This window comes from Abrus precatorius, unplaced genomic scaffold (genome assembly GCF_003935025.1).
Source record: "Abrus precatorius isolate BTA unplaced genomic scaffold, Abrus_2018 Scaffold3, whole genome shotgun sequence".
NCBI classification, from domain to species: domain Eukaryota; kingdom Viridiplantae; phylum Streptophyta; class Magnoliopsida; order Fabales; family Fabaceae; genus Abrus; species Abrus precatorius.
This window is the reverse complement of record NW_020874373.1, coordinates 124,177-143,816: the sequence shown is the minus strand read 5'-3', so window position 1 is coordinate 143,816 and position 19,640 is coordinate 124,177. Positions and strand designations below refer to the sequence as shown.

Here is a 19,640-nt window from a genome sequence, read left to right as displayed (position 1 = left end):
CCATTTCATTAGAAACGGGTGATTTGAACTCATGAGTGATCTTATCTCCTTGATATAGAATCAATCCTATTCCAATTGGGCTATATATATTATAGAACTACAATTTTAATTTGGAGTCATAATTAGGTAATGCTTTAATTTCCCTTGCTCTTCGTCTACTTGTGTCTCGCTACGAGTTTCTGCTTATGGTCCCCATAGTTCTATAATGAAAATGTTGAACAAGATCACTGCCTACAAGTCTTATCTCCTTTGCTCAAGGTATCACCTATTATTGTGTGTGAAGAAGCCTCAGACCAAATTATATTTTTGCTATTTTAAATAATGAGTCTTGTCAATGAATATATTAAAAGTATTGATTAAAAATAAATAGATATTTTTTATAAATAATTATGATAGAGATATGTTAATATTTTTTTATTAAAAATTATGATAAAGATATGTTATCATTTTTCCATAAAAAAGTCTATTGATTCGTTCACTGCTAATATATTTAATACACTTGTTAACATTTTCCTTAAATAATTTATGAGGTACACCAATGCATGTTTAGTTTTATGACCAAATTAGTACGGAAGTCGCCAATAATATTTGAGTGGCATGCAAGGAAATCATAAAGTAGTTTCACGATTAACCAACAAGTTAATTTTAAAAGTACATTTAAGAGCTCAGTTATGATCACAAGAACAGCACTTTGCGTGACCCAATCGATTCGGTGTAGTACGGTTCTCTCTTTCTGTCTGTTTATTATTACCACTCTTTCATTATTTGATCATCACCCTAAGTGTCTCAACACACACCCCACTAAACTTATTCAACTTAATGGCTCAACCAAATGAAAACAGCGCTTTCAAAAATATTGCCGAGTACGTTCCCTGTGCAATGCTTTATAGGATTAGGCTCTTTATTTGATGTTATTATAGAATGAGGTTAATTGGTTAAACAAAAATAGTGATGTAGCCCATGCATTCAATCCGGGAGACACTTTGTCTATTTGTATGAATACAAAATCATTAGTGTATTTAAATTACAATTAGATTAGCATAGTAATGTTAGGTAAAACTAACTGTTAGTCAAGCGGGGTCCATTAGATATACTCACCCTAGTGTTGTGCTTGCCTTTAATAACTATAATGATAGCATCCAAGTTCTCTCTTGCCCCTTGCCTTGCAAAAACAAAATCTTAGAAAAATGTCTCATCAATGCACCCAAGGGAACATTGCATTTGGATCTAAACATGTTGAAGAAGATGGGGCATCTTGATCACTTTTGACTTCAGTTCCTCGTTTCTAGTTTTTTGCAATATAAAAAAGAAAAATAACCCTCGAAGACTTATGGACTAATATGCTATGATTGAGGCTCGTGGATGATATCTTTTTGGTCCCTTTGTTGCTTTTTTTATCCTTATAAATTTTAAAAATAGAAAATTATCAAATATAATAGAAGAGTGTCTTGAATTCATTTTTCAGTAAATTGAACTTTAGTAACAAAAGAATTTGTTGACATTGCTTTTTATCACCAAACACCTCAGAAACGAGAAAGAGACTATTCACTAAAGTAGACAGCTGAGACAAGTATGTGCTTGTCTTTTAACAAATCCAAATTAACCTTGATGGGGATTCCCACTATAAATAAAACAAAAAGTTCAACATGTCAAGAATGTCATCCAGAAAGTTCAATTAAGCGTGTGGTTTAGTTAGAAAAAAAATCTCCCATTGAGCGAGGGACAACTCATAATTCAAAGGTACGCACCATCATTATTGAAGTTTGACAGGCAAAGAATGCATAATAATTCATGACAACACCTAGTTTATAGACTTCCTTTTTGCCATTTTTGTTTAAGACTGTATGTTTTATTGTAGTTGAGATGAAAAAAACCACATTATTTTCTACCATGAAAGTTAACCGCTACTAATTTCGGTAAAAACAGTTAAAAGAGAGAAAAAAAGAGACTTAGCTAGTCTGCAAAAAATTAATTTTTTTTGGATTGATCATCCACAAACAGAAAAGCCTAATGCTTAGTCTAGGCTTATCAGTTATGGCCAGTTTTCTTCTTGACACTCTCATTATATATACAACACTAGCAAAAGAACATATCCCCCTCAACATCAAGGAACATCCTTCAAGAAAACGAAGGCTAGCTTAGCATTGCTATTAACCTAGTCATCATCAGTTCCTCATCATCCTAAGTGCTAATTCTTGCAGCTCACCCAAATCATGGTTGTTATATGATCTTTTCTTAGAAGAAGCTTGGAATGAGAAATCCTCTCTACTTTGTATATCTTGCATGCCCATTCCATCATTGATGCTGTTGTGATCAATTGACTCCATAGAGCTCTGAGGAGATATAGGGTTCATGTAATTATTGGGACAAAATGAACTATTCATTGGTAATCCTGCAACATTATTGTTCCCTGGCCACTGTTTCTCTATGTTCCTAGACTCCATCAGGTTCTGCGCAAGCTGAGCCTTCACCTGCATCAGTTGGGCTTGCAAGCAAGCTACCTGCATTTGAACAAAAAGAAAATGTAAGAGAAGAAGAGCCAGAATTAATTAAGATGATTAGAGAACTTGTTTGTTCCTAAATAATTGACTACTTTATGTTTCTATAGCCAATGGAAATAAATATCGTTCTTGGACTGGCCCTTGGAAGCATCATAGAAGCCAAAATTAGGTTGCTAGACTTCAACCAAGAGAAAAAGACAGGAGTAGTGTGGTTGAATGACCTCATTGATTTTCCAAATTTCCAACATATATTAAAAAATGGGAAAATGGGAAAGATAAAAAATTCTAATTTCTAAAGAGATTTTGATGAATGAGAGACTTATATAAATGTCAATTGTTGGAAGTTCAGCCTCTACTAGCATGCATCTTAACGTTAAACTTCAACATGACAATATTATGATGAAATTTTGGGCCTATTACTCGCTTGATAGATACTTATTTAATGTTTATAAGCATATAAAGCTATATGAACATGACGATATGAGATCTATTCTCTAACCTCGACTAATTTGTGTTTAATTAGATTCATATTTAGTGTGTGTTTAAAAACATGTTACAAAGTCTGTAAAATTAAATCTAATACAAAAGTTACCACTAATAACTTTAAAATAAATATAGATCTACATGCATTATTACTTGGAACCAAACACGCTATTAGTCGGTAATAAATTCACGTTTATTTTAATATTGCTGATTATAACTTTCGTATTAACATGTTTAAACACGGTTCCAATACACGCTAGAAGAAAATAACCATGACATACATGCATCCCTGGTAGAAAATAAAAGTTTAGAACTGTTGATGAAATATATTGCAAGGTGAATAATATATAGCGATACCTGTTGCTGCAAGGCAAAAATGTGAGAGACACAGCCATAAACAGGGTCTCTAATGCGAGCCTGGGCCTCATAAGCAATAGTGACAACCGCCTCACAACGATCATGAGCTGGTATATGCAAAAGCAACTTGGAAACATTGCTGGCACCAAACACCTTATGAATGGCTGCAAATCTTGCAGGGCCTTGTTCTGAGCAAAAGTAAGGTGCAAAGATGCAATCAGCTGCACACTTTCGTCTCAGGAACTTGCATGCTCCGCAAGGAGAGCCAGAGCCATTTCCACTTGAGGAAGCCATAGACATAGTATAATAGTAGTGTGTGTGTGTGTGTGTGTGAGAGAGAGAGAGAGAGAGAGAGAGAGAGAAAGGAGTGTGTTGTATTTTATGTGGGTGTGAAAAGAAGGGAAGTGAGTGAATAAAATTTGTAGGCACACGGGCACACTAGGAAATGGTGCAAACTAAAATCTGAGGACTATGGTATGGGAGAGGGAGGAGTTAAGGGAAGTGGGACAGTGGGAATAAGGAGTATAAAGGGTCTTATAAGAAATGTGAATGGGAGACATGTGAGGCTCAAATGTTGGGTTCTGAGGGAACATTTCTTAATGGTAGATGCTAACCGGACTCGTTTTTCTAATGGGTTAGACCAATTTGAACTATGTGTTATTGATCGCTATTTTAGTTTTTTATTGTTTTAGTTTCATTTGAAATCTATATGGAGCATCTCTTTGTTTAGTGCATAATTAATTTGTTATTTAATTCTCATTTATAAACATCTTGACAAAATTAATACCTATCTAACATCTTTATCTCTCTATTTTTTATTATTATATTACATTATTTATCATACTTTTTGTTTTTTTATTCTTTTCTTTCACTTTGTAGCTCTTTTTTACCTTATAAATTGTATTGAGTTGAAGGGTTGGTATAGTTTTGGTTTAGCTTAATTAATTAATTGTTTATTTAGTTTGTTTTTTATTTTTCCGCCGAACGCCGCACCTGGGAACTGCTGTTCTTTGTCGCTTCCTAAAGCTGAGTTAGTACACTGCCACCTGCCCGTAAACTCTACCGACAATTCCTGTTTATTTTGAGCTCACTGGAGCATTATAATTTATAGGTTTTTGTTAACCCTTGAGTTTAAATAATATTAAAAATAATAAGTTTGATTATCATGTATTGAAAGTGTAACATTTTTTATACTATTTTTTAATTATAAATTTTTATATAAATAAAAACTTATTTTTATCATATTTGACATAAAAATTATATTTAATATGTATTTTAATTAGTTAACAGTATAATTTTTTTACATTAATAATGTATTAAAATTAAATTTATTTTTTAAAATATTATTATAATTTATTTTAACTTAATTTTAAATACTAGGTTAACATTCTCAATAATTTATTTAAGACAAATGCAGTAAATATAAGTATCTTTCTTTTATTTTTTTTATTATTTAGGGTAATGTATACATATTAATTTTAAAAATTAAATATATAATATTATTATATTAAAAAATTACCTATTTTTAATTTATTTATTTTCATGTTTCGCTCATTTTCATATTTTTTTTAAAGGACAATAATGAAATTATTACAAGTAAAAAGTAATTTTCTTATTAAACTAAGGTCTACAGCATGGAAGTAAATTGGTTTTCTTTCAAACTCAATGTTTGATTAATAAAAGAAGAAGTAATAAATAAATAAAAATTACCTCTTGTCTTATCTATAAAAAAATTATTTTTTAAATATAATACACAAATATTTATTTATAAATGCATTAATTTTTAGATTCTTTTTATATCTTTATTTATTAAGATATTTGTATTAAAAAGATTTATTTATTTTTTCATATAAATAGATATATATTTTTTATTAAATATATAAAACACTAATTAATATTATGAGTCTTTCTAAAATAAAGTATAAATTTATGATAATATTTTTTTATTTTTTTTTATAATTAAAACCAAAGATAGTATAATTATAATGGTTAGTTGAAGTTAGGGTTGTACAATTAAGTGGAATGAGTTTATTTTTGTCTTTAATCAATCCAAAATTTTAATAATAGAAGTATTACACGAGTAACATAATTTATTAATAGAAATATTAATTTTAATATTATGTGTAGGTAAATAATAGAAAGGTTAAAGTATAAAATTAGAATAATAATATATTTTATATTACATATTTTAAAATGAATAATATCATTATCAATATGATATAATATCATGATATATAAAATATTATCTTTTTAAGTTTTGAATTTTTATTATTAGTATATAATTATTTTAAAAATATAAAATTTAAAAGAATAAAGAATATTGAATTAGGTTAAGATAACTTAAAATATAAATCAAACTTGTTTTTAAAAATATATCAAACCTATTTTATTTTAGTGTTTATTACAATGTTCATAGATTTGAGAAGATAGTTTATGTTCTTCTTAAATTGACGTGTTAATTGTTTTAATATCTTAAAAATTAAAAAACATTGATCACTATTATTTATTTTTATTATTTATTATATATATTTAATATAATATCAATAATAGTGATTATTTTTATGTGTAAAAAGACATAAAATATCATTTTAATTTTTAAGATACTGTATAAATTACTTTTTATTTTCTTAACAAGAATAAAAAAAATATTACTCATATTTTTTCTTCTAATTTTCTTTGTCTGCTTTTCTCATCACATAACTAACATCTCCATCACATTAATCACTACACAAAAATTTGTGACTATCATGTTAACCATCGAAGTCACTGTAAATTTAACTTCTATTACTTACATTAGCCACTTAACTAGAACTAACATTGCAATCAAAACTCCTCCATAAACTTTACAACAAACTATCATAGATGTCATGTCCTCTTTTTGGTAAATTAGAGGTGTAAAAAAAATATTGTTTTAAATTAAACAACCATCTTTAAAACTCTATTATCTCTATGTATCAAATCCTACAAATTTTAAGGATACTAAATCGTAGGTCATTGCGACTTATAAAACGTTATATTAGTAATTTTTTTTTTTAAAATTATTTGAAACTTAACTAAATAACTCATTTTAATTCAATAATCTTTGTCAACAAAGCAACATAACTCAATTATTTCTATCAAAAAATTACCGTGTCACCACCATCACTTTACTTCACCATTGAAATGGTTGAAGACACTCATTTCAAGAGGAATAGACAAAAAAGAGAAATAATATTTTTAAAGAGGACTAAAATAAAATAAAAAAGTTAGAAAACTCAAATAAAATAATATTTTTTTTGGGAAATAAGCCCCAAAAAAAAAGAAAAAGAAAGTTAAAGCAAAAAGAATAAATTTAAAAAACTAAAAATAGAAGATTTAGGATTAGTTTGTTTCTATTTTGATTTTTGATTTTTAATTTTTAATTTTTAAAAATTATATTTTGAAATAATTCAAAAAAATATTTTTAAAAATAAAATGAAACTAAAACTTATATTAACAAATATTTTTTTTACTTTTAAAAAGACAAATTATTTTTCAAAACAGAAAATAAACAAGCTCATAGAACTTGTTGAATTTTATTTTTAAAAATAGTTTTCATTTTTCAAAAATAGAAAAAAGCTTGTTTGCTTTCTTTCTTTTTTTCCTCTATGAAAGACAACCTCTCTTTATCTACCAGCCAAATATCTATTACCTGTTCATTTGTTTTTTCCCTCCTCCTGCAATTGCTTCCCATCTTGAAACTTATTTGTTTCTCAAGTTGCATAGAGCATAGAGAATGCTTGGTGTCTCTTACTGATTGAGGATGAGAAAAATAGTTTAAAAAATAAATAAATTTTTTAAATATTATTAATATATTTTTATGGTAATTTTTATAATGTGTTTTATGTAATTTTTAATAAAAAAAATTGTTAACAAATGTATCTTATTGATACTTTTAATAAATTTCTTCATGCTGTACTACTATATATGAATAGGTTTTTCATAAACTAAGTTAATAGAAGTCAACAAATAACAATTTTCGATGATTTATTATACTTAATCTATTAATGAAACAAAGCTAAAAGAGTATTTATTGAAAAAAGAAATTAAATATTATATTTTTTTTATAAGGAGGAAAAAAACCAAAAAACAAACTACAAAATATCATATAAAAATACCAAAATAATTTATTACCTCTTTAAATAATTAAAGAATATTTAATAAAATATCTCAAAACTTAATCTCAAGGTACTTCTAGTTCGCAATATCCTTATTCAATACATAACTACCGTATCGTATTTGTCTTCTGTTTCTTTCATCCGAAGAAAAGGTCTTGAACACATGGGTGTAGATAGTAAGTTCAATAACTTCATTCCTCCAATGTTTGTCCCTTTTCGTGTATTATATATTATGGCCTTTAGAGCAATGCAAAGTCCTCAAATTTGTGTGACCGTCAGCTAGTAATTGCAATAGACATTACCAATTCCTTTACTTAATTAATTACAGCCAATGAACATTATTGAGAATGACTTTGCTTGCCAATGATTGTGCAGAAACACTTGCAAAGAAGCATTTTACGACTAGGGCCTTCCTTGTGATGGCTTCTTGCCCTCGCGCTTTTCTCACCGAGGTAAACGCTATATAACCGGTCACACTCCCCAGGGTTCAAGTTTTCCTTCTCAATATTTACCATTCTGCTCCTTGTTTTGAACTTCCGAACAAGAAGAGACTATAACAAAATTGGTATTATTCTTTTTGGAAGGCAAGTGTATCATGAAATTCAAATCTAATGCTGTTTTGTTTATTCAAAGGGTCTTCATAGATTCATCTAATATATAATATCAAGGTGATCAGAATCTAAACTCAAATCTGCATTCTGTGGAAATTACTTTAAAAGAATACTCTTGTACATAACTTACCACTTCCTTGATTGAGTCACGCTCAAGAAACTGGACTCAACGGTTTAATATTATACCTAATTTCAATTTCAAACCTGCCATTATAAAATTGCAATTCCCAAATAAAAGCCTCCAGAAAACACCAAAACAAATAATAAATTAGCTTATAACTAACGTAAAAAATACCAGCATTTACATTCGTCGGACTAAGGACCAGCTGTATTTTGTAGGTAGCAAGTAGTCAGTGATGCAAGATTAGCCACAAAATATAGAGGGGGTCATTCATGCATACAAAATAAATGAATAAATGAATAAATAAATAAATAACAAAAGCACTTCGTCATATTTGACATTGAAAAATGGCTATTCATATGGATAAGAATCCCATGTCATGCATGGGTCTTAAGAGCCGCCTGAAATTTTACCTGTTCTCACTGTTATAGAGCATAAGAACCCGACTAATAGCCATAGGCAAGGAGTAACTTGGAGAGATTTTATATGCATTCATGACATAATGTCACAATAAACATTTGCTAGTACATTAATTAATTGCATCACCTTTTCACAAGACACATGCAGACCACGTGATATCTCGTGTAACAAAAGAAGTTCCCACAGCAATCACTGCCCATAACAAGGGAAGCTTCTATTCAGTTATTTTAAATATTTAACCTTAACCAGTTGCTGCAGTGTAGCTAATAAAGGCAATTTTTCTTATCACAGTTCTTATTTCTTCTGAACATGGTTAAATAAAACAAAAAGTTACATCAGACCAAAGCTCATCAACATAAATTTCTAGGCACCCTCCCCTTCACACAGCAAGGGACATGGCTCTTCTATTTATGCATATTACAACATTAACAACCAAGTTATTCCATTAGGAAAAGTCGGGTAAAAGATCAATAATACTATTGAGCTAGGTTAAAAACCACTTTTTTTTTTTTTAAATATTGTTAATTAAAAAATCTCTTCTATCTACACGTACTTGTGAAAAAAAAAAAATGACTAGACTGGGGTGAGATAAAGAAACCTTAACGGATTTGTGTTATTAAAGATAGAAGCACCTATAGTGATGCAACGCGTACTAAAAAGGAAAGGGCTCAATAATAAGTTGTTTGAGATTAAATGTTGGTTTTGTACAGATAACCAGATCACAAATTGCATGAGATATTTCTGCGATAAGTGATGGTTTGTCTAGATGACTACACTTATAAACACACCCCACAAAAAAAGGTTGAAAGATCTCTAGTCAACTCAAAATGAGATCTTACCAAGACTATTCTAGAGAAACCCAGATGGACTATGTACAAGTCCTCGTCAAAAAACTACTTAGTATAGATGATACCCCAAAAAAGCAAACTTCTTTCCAATCTTCATTTCTTGTGATGAAACCTCACCTTCAACAAGTATTGCATCTTAACCTGCACAAAATAGCCCACAATCAGTCACATGCATGTGTTTACCAACATAAGAAAAGGAAATATCATATATTAGGCTTTATCTTCAATAAATCCAAAAAAAAAGAAAGAGCATTGTGCAGTTATGTCATGAATCAAGTTTCAACAAATAGGAGTGCAAATGTACCAACAAAGAACAGCTAAAGACTCGGGTGTTAATCAGCCACAGACCCAAGCATCATACTTGCTGAGAGTTTGTGTAAGAATCCTTAAGACTTGTTTGATTTTAGGAAATGTTTGCATTTTTAGTTACAAGAATGTCACTTAACTTTTCATTCTGTTTTCTGTTTATTCTATACGAAGTAGTGAAAACAATAAAAGTTTGCACCGTTTCTATAATACAAATCATAGAGAAAAGGAAGTAAAATAAATACAATGTGACATTTTTGTAATTTAAAGTGAAATACAACAATGGAAATAGAAAACATTTTCTCAAAGTAAACAGGCCCCTAGCTTTCATCATCTGTGAAACTGAAGAGTTTCTAAAAATAAAAATTTTCAATCAAATAAAAGTTTGCCATTCAACATAACTATCATTCATCTACAAGAAATATCAACATTTAAAAAAAAAAATCCAATGAATCTTCATAAATACATCAAAACTACAAATCGGTGATGGTCATGGCATTAGGAATTTCCCGCTAAATTTTATTATAATTTGAACTACAAATATCCTAGCTTGCTTCATTGGCATGATAAGGCAAAAATACAATCACCAAGCTGGAAACTCACTTGAGCAGTATTATAAACAATATACTCATTGTACATGAGCTCAGAAGCCTTGACATTTGATGACACTGGTTTCCCACATGGAACAGTAACATCACCCCTCCACTTTACATATTCCGATTCAAGAGGCATTTTCTTTCCCAGTCCTTTAGTAGAGTGCTTTCCTTCAGGAGGTTTATCCATGTACTGTTTGGCAAAGGACAAAGACAATCAATATGAAACAAAAAATTATCGTAAATCCATTTGGCAGTAAATCAGTATTGAATGCAATATTGTTGCTCATTTTGAATGCATATGCACTTAAAAAATAAAACTCGTGTTAGTGTTTGGATTAACTGATTTTAAGGAAATTATCATTTTCTACAGCTTCTTGAGTGTGTTTCTGAAAAAAATGATTATTTTATTTCTTTGAAGAAACCTAGCATGTACAGTATCCATAAATTGAATTAAAGCAGATGAACCTTAGCTTTCTTGAGCTCATACACATTTCCAAGGGCAACATCACTCAAAAGCATTAGACCAACAGGATTTTTCTTATCAGGGTAGCAATACTGAGCACTTTTGCTGACCAGGTCAGCAAAGTAAATCCCTTTGCCAAACTGCATGCAAAATATTTAGACTTCAGATAGTTCTTCTGTGGGAAGGTATTTATTAGGTATAACATCCAAGAAAATATAGAAATAAAAGAGATGGGAGTAATAGATAGAACCATATAGCCAGTTGCTGGAGCTTCAGGAGGTGCAATTCTGAGTCCTTGGCTAAGAATGCCCACAAAGTTTGTTAACCTAGAACCTATAAAAGAAAACATTTTACTCAATTTTGCACATATTTTCATCCACAGCTGTAGTATCCAAATTACCAGAAAACAGTCATCAATGTGATTTTTATGGAGTAATCAGACATTTGAGAATAATTTCGTGAAGGATGTTTAGAGATAGGAAGGTTAGGTTTTTTATCTTGTTAAGACATCTGTTTACATTCCTTTAATTTTTCCTACTCTTTCATTATGTCACAGTCTCACAGGGAGGACAATTCACAACATCAAGCATAAAAGTAAACTAATACCTAACATCATAACCTACCATGCCATAGGAGCATTCTGTTACCAAGTTTATCCCTGTAAGGAGCAAACTTATCAAATTCTCCTTCCCTTTCAAGTGAAAAAACTTCTTCTAGCTCAAGACTCCAGTCCTGCATAGATGGATTACAAAAATAGTGGGAACATGTACATAGTGAGAATTGAAAGAACTCACACCAGAGACACAAATACACAAATATCCACTTTTATACCAAATATAAACATACCGTATGTGTGGGGGCATGAGTATTATGGAGAAATTTCTCAATTAAACAAAAATCTTCACTATCATGAGGGAGTGGAGATATATCACAATGCAGCTTCTTATAATTATCATCAATGGAGTCATCACTGTTGGCATCAAATCCGACTAATCTTGAGGCTATTTCAATGTCTTGAAGTGCTTCTAACATTTTCACCTACAATAAAAGAAAGGCATACTATTAAATTATAATGAAGGGGAGTCAAATGCACCAATACTCAGGGTCAAAAGTAATCAGGAACAGTCCTGAAAGAATTAGATAATTTTTAAATCATTCATATATTTAGAATTCTTTGAACATACTGAAACAAAGAACAGACGAAAAAATTTCACACCTTATGTTACTGTTTGAATGTTCCTAACCTTCAGTTATTAAACCCACAGTCAAATAGCAAGACAATCACGATAAATTCTTAATTACTATATTCAAATATAAAATTATTTCAATATTTGAGTTTTACACTTTGACTACTAAAACTCGTTAACTTCTTTGAGTCATGGATGCAAGTAGAAATCTAATGGAAAAACGAATCGATCTAATCATGTTTCATTACCAAAATTAAAAATGATACACACCTTTGACTTAAAATCGTCCTCATCCCTAATAATATGTGGATGAATAGAAGGGATCATAGTGAAGAACCGATTGCTGGCATTAATAAGCAAGCTTTCCTTGATTGATGGATCAGGATTGCTAGTTTTTAACAGATTTTGTATCTCTGTCAATGCTTCAAACCCTGGAAAGAGGGAGCAAACCAACATAAAATTAAACATTTCTCACTTTGATAGGGAGAACTTGATGCAGTTAATCAAAGGAAATACAGAACTACGAGAGCTGATAAAAAGGTTTTAAACAATAATAATATTGATAAGTATCAACATACCCTTTTGGATATTGCTCTTGCTCAGCTTCCCAAGTGGCATTTCAGACATATTAATCTCAAATTCCATCATGGCAGCTCTACAAAACTAGGATTCAGTATTGCATCAAATGTATTCTTATAAGACAAAGAGGTAATTTGACTATATAACCTGTATGTTTCCACATTGAAGAGCATCTTCATCAATTCTATCAATGGAGGGGGTAGTTTGCTGGCTGTATTATTTTTATTCTTTTTTGAGACCTGTTTGTTAACTCCATAATCCTACAAAGTCAGGTGGAACAACCATGAGTTGAATATCCACCTGATGAGTGAAGATCATTACATCAAAGAAATAATTTAAAAGATAAGATTAAAACAGTTACAATATCCAATGGGAAGAATCTTCCAGGTTGCTTCTGAATAGTCTTTTGTTCCCAAGCCTCCCAAGGATTTCCAGTCTTCTCAAAGAATAATCGTTTGAATTCACAGATTGCATCAGATTTTGGCATTTCATCCAGTTTAATTCCTCCAATCTTGTCATTTCCCACTCGACCCCATTTACGAAACACATAACAACCTGACCCCTTATCTTCCTGGATTATTTGGAGAATGTAGTAGCTTTACATGGGAAGCAAAAGTTAGGATGGCAATGATGGAGACACGCTTTTTTTACTTTTTTTTTTTTTGGGGGGGGGGGGGGGGGGCGGATAGGAATGGATAAGAGGGAAATAGCAACATAACAATATCTTAAGAAAGGAACTGAGGAGAGAGAATTCATCATGTAAATAAAAACAAATCACACCCAAAACAAAAGGCTTTGAGTAAATAAATGAAAAAAGGATCCAAGTCAAATGAAAATTTATTTTCCTGGCCAATCCCCAAAGTTATTTTTTAACATCAATAATATGCAGCTATTTTTAATGGAGACAGAACCAATAATGATATGTATTTCAAACTTGGTATAAATTTGTCAGCCAACAGAAACAATTGAGCACCATACATCTTTTCCAGGAAGACTACATAGCATATGCTAGCACAAATGAACGCCCAGTTAAAGTATGCTGCCTTTTCAAAACCTTCTGTTATGCAGAAATTCATGTAGAATAGTGTGCAGCAAATTTATTGAAAACAGCAAAACAGATGCAACAGAATTTAAGAGATGCAGGTTTAAATTTGGAAATGATAAAGTCAAGATTAAGGTAAAGATATGTTAAGAAATGCATTTTTCACAGCCAAAAGTCCACAGTGGCTTTGAAAAAAGCTTCCCATAGGTAGCTTCTAGAAAGAACTTTTATGGCTTTTCAAAAGTGCAGGAGGAAGCAGTATTAAAAATCTTTCATCAACTGCACATTTGCAATTGTTCCTGTTGAAAACACAATCGAATGCCACAACATTCCCAGAGTGATAGTAAATAAGAAAATCAATGACCCACAGTATAAAAGTGTTTTGAAGAAAACATTTACAAAATTAATGATATACAATGTCAATTTATTAGTAGAAAACATAAATCCTCGATCAAGCAAAACCAGATTTATAATTCCATTATTTTGAGAGATGTGATCAGTAGATTCCATGCATGTTTCAAATAATATTATAGTCTCAATTAATGTTCCAACTGGAAATGTCAGTCAACTTTTGAAGAAGAAATAAATCAGAATATAGACATATCAGCTCTAGACAATAGACACAGTCTTCTGTTTTGTAATTCGTATGAAACATTGCATAGCATAGCAAAATCTACAAGCATACGCTGCATACTGTTCAGTTCAATTTTGTTCATCTATGCATATTTACTGGTTAGCCAACTATACAAAATTTATGCTGAAGGCGAACAAGAAAGTTAAAACATCACGAACACACCTGTTAATACCAGTAGACAAATCTGACATATTCAAAGTTGTATTATATATGCTTTTCCCTTCCTCGAGTATGTGGCCAGAATCCTGCAGGCCAGAAGCCTCGTGTACAGCACTGTGCCCCTTCACTTTGATGGTGACCATGCTAGAAGCCTCGCCAATCATTTCAACCTTGTACATATCAAATGGAAGCTTCTTCTTTCTTTCTATACAGTCAACCAAATAGTCCTCTCTGACTATTGGTATTTTCATCCTCCTATATAGATGAAAATTCACCAAGTCAAATGATATCAGAATTAATCAAATTAAAGAAATATTTGAGACTGACAATTTGAATTCATTATACCTTGCCTTCCGCATCTCAGCTTCATCACTGAGCACTGCACTGACCACCAAGCAGTTAGTATCTGCAAGCAAACAAGTTATGTTAAAGATTAAAAAAATTGTTCCCGAGGCAAAATAGTTATTTCTCCATTTGTTTTGGAATTTCCAATTTGCATAAATTGGTCTCTGCAACATACCTTTTTTTACTTTTGCATGAAGCACCCCACCTACGCCATCAATTTTGCATTTCCATTGCTCCTATAAAATCAAACATGAGAAATTTGATTGGTCTTGGGGGAGGGGTCTTCAATTATCATCGTGAGAAAATTGTCAAAGGAAAAGTGGAACGAAGTAATACAATAGAGTCTTTAGGTAATCCACAGATAGCAACTTTCAAATCTTGCAAGCTTTCACTGTTTGATGATTGATGCTGGCAAGCATTAATTTGATTTTCAGCAGAATTCCCTGATGAAGACAGAGGCAATATCCTAATTGGTTTCTTCCCTTTTTGAGATTTGAACCACTGTAAACAGTATGCAAAATAAGTCATACTCTGTTGGTTTTGTTTTATGACAAAAAATTCTTCCTTACACACCTTTTTAAGATACTGATTTTTTGTTTCCTCTGGGATTTTCCACTTCCCTTCAATACGTTTTGGTTCACGGGTAGTGTAAGAACATTTACCCCACTCGGAAATGTATCCATTGCACCGGTACATTCCTCCCGAATAACGCACAAAACCAGAACATATTGGGCAATGACCAAGTCCTCCAAACATCATTCCATCAGCACTAAAATCACAATATAATAATCACACTTGGGGAAATTAAACCTAGTTTAAAGGATAATATTTTAAAAATACACCACAAATAAAGCAGAAAACAGGATGAATCTGGAAAATCTGTCACCCAGTCCCATACAAACAATAATGCTTGTGCAACACTTGCTTGCATTTATGATTTTTCCTTTCGTTGAATAAATTGTGATTTACTAATTACAAATTATAATAGAGCTCAATGCAAGTGCATATCGATAATAGGGGACAAACAAATAAACATATTTCATGGTCAGTAAAATCATTGGCAGCTTATAACATAGAAGAGAGGGACTAACATATTGAATGGAAAATGTTAAGCTTTACAGTGCATTGGGTGGGATGAGGAAAAGCTTTTTCAACATTGGTGTAAAAAGTGCATGAGAGACTAATACCAGCGATCGCGCAAATCAAGTTCTGATCCTGTAGAATCTTGACCATTGGCTTCTAGCATTTCCCGCAACTCTGATGTTGTCACATGCTTTTTAAGATCATCCTTCACAGCCCAGAATTCTTTGTTCTGGGCCTCCAATCTATTCTCCAGATCACATGCTTCCCCTGGATCATTATCATTATTCACTGATGCTGCCTTGCCTGCAAACACATCTCCCTTGGCCTTAGCAACTTTTGATTTCTGCACACCTTCAGCATCCTTCCCCCGTTTTATGCCACCTTTGAAAGTGTTTTGTTGTGTGGATTCTTTACCCTTCTCAGCCTTGATGTTTGTACCACTACCACCTGAAAAGAAAACATTAAGTACATACAATGAAATTAAATGGAGAATTCAATCACTATGGCAATAAACACCAGACTTTCTAAAACAAATCAATCACCATACCCCCCTTACTCATAGGATGATCCTTCTTAGCCAAGTCACTGACAGCTGATTGATCAGAAGATGAGAGACTATTCCATCCAGACAACTTATCCACTTGAATTGATGGTGATAATTCCATGAGACACTTAGCATGGTGCCAAGCCAAACCTTTAGCACCTTGACCATCAGGCTTAGTGGATATGCGAACCTAAAAATCGAATAATAAACAGTCAGTAAGGAGACATATTCCAAAATCAGTAACATGTGATCATGGGTCAATACAAACATCTCACCCTGAGAACATGCCAAATTCTAATATGCATGAATAAAAATGAATGGCAATCAGATTTAGGAATCTCAACCAGGAAGAGATGAAGTCAAACAAGCATGAAGAAACTTGTTGCCAATATCATTTGTGCAGATTTTAATAAGTTCCCAAGCAACAAATATAAAAGTGAAACAGAGAATTGAAGAAGAAAATAGACTTTGATCCTGTATTAATGACAAAAGAAGAAATACAGCAAGAAGGATGGCTCCTTACTGCCCAGGGGAATGCTCCTAATAGAGAAACCACTAAGTTTCCTCTACCCAAGATATCAGAAAAACAGCACACCCTCCACAACCTCACATCATTCCCTAAATAACAGAAAGATATGGATATCCCACTCTCTCTCTCTCCTTTAACTGCCCGCACCCCTTTCTCTTATGCCACGTCAGCTCCTTCTCTTTTCTTCCATGAGTACACTAACAATTTCTTAGTGAATGACTTTGTTTCATGGGCCAATGGCTCAATAGGACCAATCAGGAATTGGGCTCTATCAGATTTCATGCAGTCCCAAAATGAAATTATGATATCAGTGGTTACTTTGAACATCCCCATAATATATTTTGAAAGTTTTAACCTTTTAAGGACTTCATAATACCAAAATGCGAGTACCCTTACTCATGCCACCAAAATTTCTAGTGCTATATACAAACAATTTCCAAATTATGAAATTTGTTGTTCTTCTTCTATGTCATGAACCAATTATCCCAAAAGTTTAAGCTGTTAAAGGCACATAATGGTTTTACATTACATCTCTAACACACCCCATCACACAAGAGACCTTTGTACTAGAAACACAGTTGATGCACAAGTTAACCAACATTGTGCTGAAATCCAACTTTTCATTAGAAAAACAGGGGCACCAAGAATCACTTGGTCATAGAGGTTCTGAAGATGTCATAAACCAACCATCCCAAAAGGCTTTCGACCATACAACCAACATCTCAAGATTTAGAATGGAAGGAGATTGTGTAACAAATCTTATTCTAACACCTGTTAAAGATTTAACACATAATAAAATAGTAACACTCCATAGATAAAAAATACTAGAAGCAAACACTTTTAGCTGCTAAAGCAACAATGTTGGTTATGAATATCAAATTCAAACATAAAGCACTAGATGTTGGAAGTAAAAATATTAACCATGCATCCTAATAGTTTCATCCCTTAAATCAGTAACATCATCCAAACATTACTAAAAGCCAAATATGTTATTTTCCATAGGTTAATTTATGATAAACAAGATAAATTAAAGACCAAAATCATCCCATATTCCATATTTAGATAATATTAACATGTTTTTGCTAATGACCCCATTTACAAACCACAAAATCCATCAGGTCCAACCAACACACACTCTCATAAGTTACTTAGCCTTTGGAATACAACAGAGAGAAACATTAAAAACCAACCTCTCCTTTGATAATTTTTTTACCACAATCCCTGCAAGTAGCACGAGAAGTTTGAGAAACTTCAATAACACATTCAGCATCTTTGATGGTATTTGAGTTTGACTTTGTCGCGCTGCCACCACCGCTCTCTATGTATTTTCGGATCTTCTGCTGATCTTCCCAACGAAGCGAGTCTATGTTTTCAACATCGTCAATTCTACAAGAACAGTAGTAGTAAACGACAATAAATCCTTGCTAACGTCAAACCATCAAACAAACGCACATTTAACGAAATATATAAAATTTTTCGTACGCTTTTATCTGGTTGGCTTTCTTCAATATACAATCAACATGATTCCACATCTGTTATATATATAAAAAAAAAAATACAGATTAAAACACAATAGACATGCAGCACAATTTTATTTTTTTTTAAAAAAAACTCTGCAAGGAAATTCCTAAACAACATTACCTATTCATTACAGTGAAGTTTATGGCATGTAAAAAAAAGCTAAAAGAATCAAAGAAACCCTATAACTTATCTTCACATGTAATAAAGAAGGAATATACGAATGCTGCAGCATACCTAAAAGGCACACTGAAGGGAAAAGAAGAAAGAAGAAAAGGCATGCGAATAATATTACAGGCATGAGGCCATCGAACTTCGTGGATTGAACCATCTTGCCGAGACGGAGGGTCTCGCTGGCAATGGTGCTCTTGCACGTCCTGCATGACGATCGTCCAGACTTCGCGTACTCCACCTTCCATGGCTTCTGATTTTGAGGGTTCGCCATTTTCTCACACTCTCACTCCCACTCTCTCTGCTTAGATTTATTTATGAATTTCGTTTTTCTCTTGTTTCATTATTTCCATTCTGGATTGAGGCGATTCGGATGTACTGTACTAGGAGGTGTCAATAAATCTTTACGATAATTGGTTAATAAATATTAAATATTTTATAATAAATATTCTTAATTGCTTGATAAATTATATTTTGGATAATTTTTTATTTTTAATATAATAAATATTTTCATTTCCCATACTAATTTTATGTTTTGATTTCTTTAATTAATATTCTAATAATTTCATTATTATATTAGAAGATTTGAAAATGATCCTTTTTGTAATTAAATTTTACATAACTAAATTCTGTATTTTTCTTTTTTAATAAATAAGAAAAAAAAATATATATATATATATATATAAATTATGTTATATCAGTATAAATCTAAAAAACTTTATATTTAGATAGTAAATAAAATAATAAATTATAATTATAACTGTTAGATATTAATTAAATAAAAGATTCAAATTAAATATAAAAAAAAATTTTAATATAAAAGTTATACACGACTTATTATGTTATATATGTGACTTTAGCTATGCACCCGTCTCCCTCCCGTGTGTTAACGAAAAATTATTTTCATATTTTATTTATGTAACTTTCTTTATAAGACACAACATCTTATACATGGATAATATTTTGTGGAACTCAATTTGCTATTCTGTTAAAGCAGCTCATAGTCT

At 31.5% G+C, this 19,640-nt stretch overlaps 2 protein-coding genes across 5 annotated transcripts; both read right to left on the bottom strand.

Annotated features, from left to right (window-relative positions):
* Positions 1-2,165: 2,165 nt before the first annotated feature.
* LOC113863538 (LOB domain-containing protein 16-like) lies at positions 2,166-3,641 on the bottom strand. The gene is made up of 2 exons (XM_027497160.1): positions 3,342-3,641; positions 2,166-2,501 (listed from the first exon to the last, which is right to left on the bottom strand). Exons 1-2 carry the CDS (start codon positions 3,639-3,641, stop codon positions 2,166-2,168), a joined length of 636 nt encoding a protein of 211 aa, XP_027352961.1.
* Positions 3,642-9,294: 5,653 nt separating this feature from the next.
* LOC113861474 (poly [ADP-ribose] polymerase 1) lies at positions 9,295-19,000 on the bottom strand. Of its 4 annotated transcripts, none has more exons than XM_027494305.1 (20): positions 18,758-19,000; positions 18,427-18,476; positions 18,135-18,330; positions 16,419-16,605; positions 15,976-16,318; positions 15,362-15,557; positions 15,125-15,289; positions 14,964-15,024; positions 14,789-14,849; positions 14,447-14,698; positions 12,970-13,204; positions 12,756-12,868; positions 12,608-12,684; positions 12,300-12,460; positions 11,689-11,880; positions 11,466-11,574; positions 11,093-11,175; positions 10,845-10,982; positions 10,387-10,569; positions 9,295-9,618 (listed from the first exon to the last, which is right to left on the bottom strand). In XM_027494305.1, the coding sequence occupies exons 1-20, from the start codon at positions 18,905-18,907 to the stop codon at positions 9,571-9,573; spliced, it is 3,000 nt and encodes a 999-aa protein (XP_027350106.1). In that variant the 5' UTR covers positions 18,908-19,000; the 3' UTR covers positions 9,295-9,570. The 4 variants fall into 4 exon arrangements, with proteins under 4 accessions (XP_027350106.1, XP_027350109.1, XP_027350107.1 ...); XM_027494308.1 differs by having other exon boundaries at positions 9,297-9,618; positions 14,964-15,021; positions 15,976-16,279; XM_027494306.1 differs by having other exon boundaries at positions 9,297-9,618; positions 16,428-16,605.
* Between the last annotated feature and the right edge of the window lie 640 nt (positions 19,001-19,640).